Source organism: Corythoichthys intestinalis, chromosome 16 (assembly GCF_030265065.1).
Source record: "Corythoichthys intestinalis isolate RoL2023-P3 chromosome 16, ASM3026506v1, whole genome shotgun sequence".
NCBI classification, from domain to species: domain Eukaryota; kingdom Metazoa; phylum Chordata; class Actinopteri; order Syngnathiformes; family Syngnathidae; genus Corythoichthys; species Corythoichthys intestinalis.
Window position 1 is genome coordinate 20293427 of NC_080410.1, and position 8231 is coordinate 20301657.

An 8231-nucleotide genomic window follows, 5' to 3' on the forward strand; every position below is an offset into this window, starting at 1 on the left:
GGGTTGGAAATCTTTGAAATGTGATTGAATCAATGCATATCTAGCATACCTGTTAAGTTGTAGAAATTGCAAATAGGGAGATTTCTGTTTGCCAACCCCGATAACGCGCGCGTGCGCGACAATCGCTAAGACAAAATGCAACCATTTTTTTTCAAGTTCATTTTGGTCACAACACTTGTGTAAAAATTAACTACACTGTCAAAGAACCTCTTTTTGGTGGCATCAGAGATAGTCTTCAACTTGCTCCATGTATTGTCTGGCATCATGTTATACTGCTATGTTGCCTGTGTCATGCCAGTTCTCCTTGTTCCTGTAATCAACATCTAGGATATCCTCAGCTTTCCTGATCACATCCATTTGCACAAATTTGGACATCAGCTTCCTCAGCAGCCTCTTCATCTCATCAACCATCACTCCAATTTGGGTTTCGTCAGACTAAATCAGCAAGATTAAAAACATTAATTACATCATTTAGAAAATTAATCATATTTGTTTTTAAAAGTATCTTTGTCATGGCAGTTTTTTAATTGAATTGTAACCTAGAATTGAAACTTTATATTTTTTGTTTCAGCACAGTAATAATGATATAATGTAATAAAGTGTATAGTATACACTTTAGCTTTAGCATAATAGCGAATCTAAATGATTAAACTTCAAGTAAGTAACGATATGCTTTCTCACTTAAATTCATATATTGTGTGGGTAGGACCGCAGTGGTTTAATATTCCATGATGTTTGATCCACGAAAACACAAGAGAAAAGCAGCGACTTCTTCCTCATCGTTCTCCCATCATTCGCTCTAATGCTATTAGCATTAGGCTAGTTAGCTATCGCTGGCAGGTAAGACTTACGGCAATTACGTTGACGAACGTCGTTTTTCCCGAATACTGGAGGCCGACCAGGGTCAGCTCCATCTCTTCCTTCCAAAATAAAGACTTGAACCAGTCTAAAAGCTGGTTTATTAGTGCCAGCATCTTGGGAAGTCGGTGGTGCTGCGCCTCTTCCCTCCCTGTCAGATGATTGGTTGGGCTTTTCCAGCTCTGAAGGGGAGGGAGGGCAGGGAAGTCGGAGACGGCCAGGCTATTCGTTGTTGGTCACTTTCCGAATCGGGCCGAATGGTATCGTTACAAAACGGTGACAAACAAAAACGTAAAAAAAAAAAAAAAATAGACATTTTTGGAAAATCGGGAGATTTGGCTTTCTAATCGTGAGGCGTGAGCATTGGGGTCAAAATCGGGAGTCTCCCGACCAAATCGTGAAACTTAACAGGTCTGATCTAGATACACGGGTTGCGTGATCTTTAAGGCCATAATAGTTCGATTATGATTCGGTTTAGAAGCAATATGATACGATCCGTTATAGAGAAACAAAGAACAACTAGGCCTGCAAGCAGGACTGAACGGGCCCTCGCAATCTAGCGCAACTCGGACTGTGTGCAGGTCAGGGTGGTGGCAGATCCTCCTCTCTAATCATCTCATTAGAACCTAACAAGCTCGAAAGTCGCCTCTTTACATTCACACACCTAACAGATAAAAAAAAACCTAGTGGAGAGAGTACTACAAAAAAGGAGGTACTACTGAGCTGTGCAGCCAAGCCCTAATTCAAAACCAAAATTAATATTCTAACTGGGCCAATTCGACCAAGTGTGCCAAATATTGTGGCTCTATAAGCTGCCTGAGTCTCTGAAAAAAAGTATTTCCTTTAAATGGCGAATAAAGGGTCGTCACGGCAACAGACAGAGACACGTGGACATGGGCCGTAAATAAGTATTTTAATAGGTCTTGAAACTACAATGACCAACCTGAAAAGAACTGGACATGTATTGGAAAAACGAGTGACTTTCTATTGCCACTAGTTGGCGCTGTAGGGTTGATGCAAATGACCCCTACAAGGCCCTTCAGGGTATGACTCTCAACAAGCACGGGAAGTTTGGCGCAGATATGTTGTATATCTGCCGAGTTATGACTGTTCAAAGTTTTTGGAGAGAAAAATTGTTGACAGTCATTTTCACTTTCCTGTTTGGACCCCTCCGCTTCAACGAAACTTCAATATTTTTTATCAGGCACCTGAAGACAGGTCTTAAGGCTTCCCTTATGCAGCTTTGAGGTAGATTGATTTTTTCCCTTTAGAGGAGGAGTGTGTCCCGTAAAAAAAGGGCATTTCCTGTTCCCACTAGGAGGCGCCAAGCACAAATGGTAAATTTTCAATCCAGTCCTGCTCAGGCTGGTATACCTCACACACATGCCAGATTTAAAATAGATTGAACGTTGTATGAGGGAGTTATCAGTCATTTTCCGAATTCGGTGTTTTGGCGAAAAAATGGCCGACTTTGGCACCCCGCCCAGGTCAGGCCCGTGAATGAAAACACACCATTTTGATAACTTAAGATTTCATATGCCTCATGAACAGTCTCGCCAATTTTGAGAATGATCAAACTAATTCCCTAGGTGTCAAGGTGTAAAATGTGCACACTGTAAATCGATAAAAATTTCACATTCAATCCAAAATACCCGATTTCCTGTTGGGTTTGGAATATGCATGCAAGAGACTTTTTGGAGCAGTTTTGTACAAGGTATCGACTCTCCGAATTTCATCCCTCTACGTTGAAAAAACCTAAATGGAGAGGCCTTTTTGAAAATTTCAAGGGGGCGCCACTGAGCCATTTTGTTACAAGTTTTTGTAACGTTGCAAGATTATTTAACGTTATCCAAAGCCGTATGTATGTGCAAATTTTTACGAGTTTTTGTGCATATTCAAGCCTCCAAATGTAAACTCCTACTGTGAACCCATGAAAATTTCACATTCGATCCAAAATACCCGATTTCCTGTTGGATTTGGAATATGGGTGCAAGAGACTTTTTGGAGCAGTTTTGCATAAGGTATCTACTCCCCAAATTTCCTTGCTCTATGTTGAAAAAACCCAATAGGAAAGGCCTTTTTTAAAACTTCTTTCTGTCGCCACTAGTTGGCACTGTAGAGTTGATGCAAATGACCCCTACAAGAACCTTCAGGGTATGACTCTCAAGAAACACGGGAAGTTTGGCGCAGATATGTTGCATATCTGCCGAGTTATGACTGTTCAAAGCTTTTTGCGTGACAAATTGTTTACGTTCATTTTCACTTTCCTGTTTGGACCCCTCCGCCTCAACGAAACCTCAATATTTTTCATCAGGCACCTGAACACAGGTCTTAAGGCTCCCCTGATGCAGGTTTGAGGTCAACAGATTTTTTTCCCTTGGAGGAGGAACCTGTCTCGTAAAAAAAGGCATTTCCTGTTCTCACTAGGGGGCGCTAGACCTAATGGGTAATATTTCAATGCACTCGTGTTAAGGGTGGGATACCACACATACATGCCAAATATGAAAAAGATTGAACGTTGTGTCAAGGAACTATTAGTCATTTACTGAATTTGTCATTTTGCCGAAAAAATGGCCGACTTTGGCACCACGCCCAGGTCAGACCCGTGAATGAAAACGCACCATTTTCAAAACTTAAGATTTCATATGTCTCCTGAATAGTCTCACCAATTTTCAAGATGATCCAACCAACTCCCTCGGCGAAAAGGTCTCAAATGTGCACCCTGTAAATCGACAAAAATTTCATATTTGACCCAAAATAACCGATTTCCTGTTGGGTTTGGAATATGCGTGTAAATGCTTTTTTGGAGCGGTTTTGGACAAGGTATAGACCCCCCAAATTTCATTGCTCTACGCTGAAAGACCCTAATGTTATAGGCCAATTTTAAAATTTCAAGGGGGCGCCACTGAGCCATTTTGTTATATTTTTTTTGCAACGTTGCAAAATTATCGAAATTTACAATTTTCCGGACGTATGTGCAAATTTTGGTGACTTTTCGTGCATGTTCAGGCCTCCAAATTGGCCGTTTTCATTTGCCCTGAAAAAAAATAAAAAAAATAAAAAAAAAAATAATCCTTTGCAAAACAATAGGGCCTTCGCACGCTTAGTGCTCGGGCCCTAATTATTCGATCCAGCAATTATTATTATAATTTTTTTTAAAAATCAAGACATCAATCAAAAGAAGGCATTTCTGAAAAAAGAAAAGGCAAAACAACATATTGGGTCAAATAATGCCTTCAACAACAACAAGGAAAGATGCGATATTTCAACCTAAATATGCAAACTTTCAAGGTTAAAAAGTTTAAAACACATGTTGTTCATGTATTTTCAGGATGTCAAGGAATATGGGTGTTTTAAAAAAAGAAAACACTTCTATGCAAGTGTTTATAGTGTTTCAAATAGGAAACAATGTAAAGCCTCGGAATGACACTTTCGAGCCTTGCGATATCTGATGCACAACACAACAATCAACAATTATCTCTGATTACTGGTGAATTTTGTTTCGATTGAAGAGTTTGCTGTCGATACACTCATATTTCTTTCTTTTTTTGGGGGGGGGGGTCACAACTCTAGTCACGTGACTAGGATTCTTCTCAAGCTGACTGGATGCACCTTGGACTACTCATGGGTCCGTTGCTAGACACATAGGAGACAATAATTCACACTTATACCATCGCATCTGTATGTGCACTTTGCAGTGTTCTGTTAACCTATTAAATAGACTTCATAATACTTGACAGGACACGGGAAATGGGGCTGATCCGTAGGGAGCTTATTTTAAAAAACTTCAAATTCAATATTTTGAAAAACCAAAGCTGCTACTGACCTAAAACCAAAACAGGCCATAGCCTTAGCCATATATGAGTCTCCATGAGCAGCAGCATCAAAACATTCAAAGTCATTCCCTTATAAAATCCTGATTAATTATTTTCTATATAAGTACAGTGGTACCTCTACATACGATCGCTTCAACACACGAACTTTTCGACATCCGACGTAAAATTTGACTCACCATTTGTTTCTACATCCGACGACATGCTCGAAATACGACGACAATGGCAGCACCGCAGACGAATGCACATCTTGTGTGACAAATCAACACTGGTTTCAGAAAAGGTTGGTACAGGTGGTGAAACAAGGAAAAAGTTGACGCTTACCTTCTAAATGAAGATGCAAATGACAGAAAAATATGAGCGTAGGGTGGGCATCCGTGAAATGGCTCAACAATACATCTCCACGGTCCTCCTTCGACCATCGTTCGCCAGTCTTTATAAGTTAAGCTGACAATTCTTATTGTGGTAACATCTCCAGAGAAATCGCCAACTTCGCCACGTTTTTATCATTTATTTCACAACTTATTCAAAACAAAAACACCTTCTGTCTGCCGCAATTGACGGTGTTCTCAAGAAAACATTCAAAGTGAAAGTGAAACTCAAGCTCACCGGTCTGTCTCTGGCACGTCAGCCCCGCGGTGCGTTCAGAGTCAGCAAAAAACGTCCGCCACATTAGAACCCGATTCGTTACATTAATACAGGAATTATTATTATTATTATTATTATTATTATTATTATTATTACGATTTTGATTTATAATTTATTTGTTTTGCTATGTGTAATTGCCATTTGTAATAGTACCAGCAGTATTTTTTAAGGATTTAGTGAAGGTTTTTGGGCTGTGGAACGAATTAATGGAATTATAATGTATTCCTATGGGAAAATCCTACTCGACATACGACCATTTCGACTTACAAACAAGGTCCTGGAACGGATTAACTTCGTATGTAGAGGTACCACTGTATAACAAAACTTAAAATGGCTATAAAATTCTCCAATTTTACACTAAATGCACAAAAATCACCAAATTTAGAGATAATCACCTATATTTTCAGGATCAATAGCAATATTAAACATAACATATACGTTTTTGCCCAAAATAGCAATTTACCGTAATTATTTTTTTATTTCCTGCAAGTTTTCAACAGATATAAATCATTCAATTTTCTAAAACTTATTACTTGAGGAAAACAGAATCAATTAAAAATAATATATAAATAGATTATTAATAAATTGTATATACAATCACAACTTATTATAGAATAGAATAGAATAGAATAGAATAGAATAGAATAGAATAGAATAGAATAGAATAGAATCACCCTTAATTGTGTACAATGAAATCGTGGAGCATTTCCCTTTACTGTGCATTATAAATGAAAATCTCAAAAGTGACTTGCAAGTATAAAATCTAAATAAACAAATATAAAATGCGTATGAGATAGTCGTATGTTCAGGCAGTGCAAATAAAGTGAATGAGCAGCAGTTTGACAGTTAATGCTTTGAATATTGCAGGTGAAAAAGTTGAACATAGAATATTGCATTCAAATGAATATTGAACTATGCCTTGTCAGCTTCCTCGACTTGTACAAGTCTCTGTTCCTCGCCAACTCCTTTCTGCCGGTCTGCCACTCTAAGGCCTTGTACGTCCTCACTTCAGAAATCACATCCTTGGAGAAGTTCGCACCAAAACAATTGAAGAGGGACCTGCTGATGTGCGGCAAAAAGGTGTTGATCAACCTGTGCCCCCTCCTGGCACCTGTACCCCTGCAAGGTTAGGTCTGAGGCCGCCAGGAACATCAAGATCACCTCGTCATCCCTTTTCTCCTCTGCCTTGGCACGGTCCAGGACATGTAGTTCTACCAGCTGGCCAGCGCCTTCAGGCTTGAGAATCGGGCCGTCCTCATCCTCTCAGCCGCCTACAAAACATGTTTGTTTTAGAAACATATGCATTTTGATTCATCCTTTTTATAAAGTGAATAAAGCTGCGTACTTACTTGCCCCAAGACACTTGGGCAGCACCATGCAGCCGTTGTTGTGGAAGCTGCTGTAGATATTTTTCCAAAACTGCACGAGGTCAAAATAGACGAAGATCTGCTTGTTGCCGTCGTCGTAGGGGTTGGTGTAGGATCATGGTGTTTCACTGAAAGTTATTAAATTGAAATATTACATAAAATAAAAATTGTTTTTAATATTGAAGCAGAAATGTCTAAAATAAAAGATACAAAATCCAACATGGCAGCCGTATCAAAACAAAGAGCTTTTTACGTTGAAATTTTTGTGAATATATGCTATAGATATGGACGTAAAACAGTCTCGATTCTTGGTCAAAAGCAAAAGAAACCGTGCAGGTAGCATGTATTTTACGTAAATATGGCAAATGTGCGGCTTGTCTTTAAGCCGCCTCCATATGTAATCAAAGAAGAAAATCATTACCAAAGATGAAAATTATTGCGAATAAATGCTTCAATCACTGAATTCTTCATAGAATTCTTCATAGATATGGACGTAATCGATTATTGGTTAAAAGCATAAAAGCGCGTAAATATTGCGAACAATGAGGCTATTCAGTTACGAAAATTAGCCGCCTCCATGTGTAAACAAAAAAGAAAAATCTCTTGAATAAATGCTTAAATAACTGAATTCTTTATATATACAGTATATGCGCGTAAATCAGTCTTGATTCTTGGTTAAAAGAAAAAAAAAAAAAAAATGGGCAGTTTGAATTTACTTAAATCTGTCGAAGAATGATGCTAGTCTATTAGCTTTGGTATCATAAGTTGGCTTTTTACGTTCAAAATTCATTGTGAATAAATGCTTAAATCACTGAATTCTTTATAGATACAGACTTAAAACACAATTCTTGGTTAAAAGCAAAAAAAACCAAAAAAAACAAAAAAAAAAAAAAAAAAAAAAAAACAACGGGCAGTTAGCGTTTATTTTACGTAAATATGGATGTTTTGTGGAGGCTCCCATTGATTTTTTTTAAAAATTTTTTACGACGTTTCAAAATGCATGCATTGTACGAAAAATATAATAATTACCATGAATTCTCGAACAAATCATTCCTGAGACAATCTTTGTTGTTAGTATGCCGTCCAGATTTCGTACTTTTTGAAGGTAATTCCAGCTTTGTCTTCAAAAGCATATGTAATAGTCATTCCCACCGACTTCTAAAAAATGAAGTTGACTCACACAGCCCCCTACGGGCCGGCGGGGTGCAGAGAACACCTAATGTGACCTGTCAAGGTATCTTGAAGTCTATGCCTATTAACAAATTACAGTAGGGTCTCTGTCAGTATATTAAAATTATAGACATTTGGGATGGTGGAACCTGAGAAGCAGTTCTCAATTTCAAAAAGGATAGTGATTCATGAGTCAGGTTAACTGCAGGTGTGTCAAACTCGATTTTGTCATGTTGTGGGCCACATTGTAATCACAGTTTTATTCGGAGGGCCATTATGGCCGCAAAACAGACAGGAGAGGACTGCAGTGGACCTCAGTTTACACCACTTCAATCTGCTGCCATCTAGCAGGTGC

At 38.5% G+C, this 8231-nt stretch overlaps 1 protein-coding gene across 1 annotated transcript; it reads right to left on the reverse strand.

Annotated features, from left to right (window-relative positions):
- Nucleotides 1–248: 248 nt before the first annotated feature.
- Nucleotides 249–980, reverse strand: LOC130932182 (ADP-ribosylation factor-like protein 8). The gene is made up of 2 exons (XM_057861654.1): nt 852–980; nt 249–435 (listed from the first exon to the last, which is right to left on the reverse strand). Exons 1-2 carry the CDS (start codon nt 972–974, stop codon nt 268–270), a joined length of 291 nt encoding a protein of 96 aa, XP_057717637.1. The 5' UTR covers nt 975–980; the 3' UTR covers nt 249–267.
- Between the last annotated feature and the right edge of the window lie 7251 nt (nt 981–8231).

What these genes read in the sequence shown, in the direction of transcription:
- LOC130932182 (XM_057861654.1), bottom strand. Translation starts at nt 974, where the DNA reads ATGCTGGCACTAATAAACCAGCTTTTAGACTGGTTCAAGTCTTTATTT. An exon ending in CGTTCGTCAACGTAATTGCC is followed by an intron (nt 436 to 851) that starts GTAAGTCTTACC and finishes TTGCTGATTTAG; the next exon opens with TCTGACGAAACCCAAATTGG.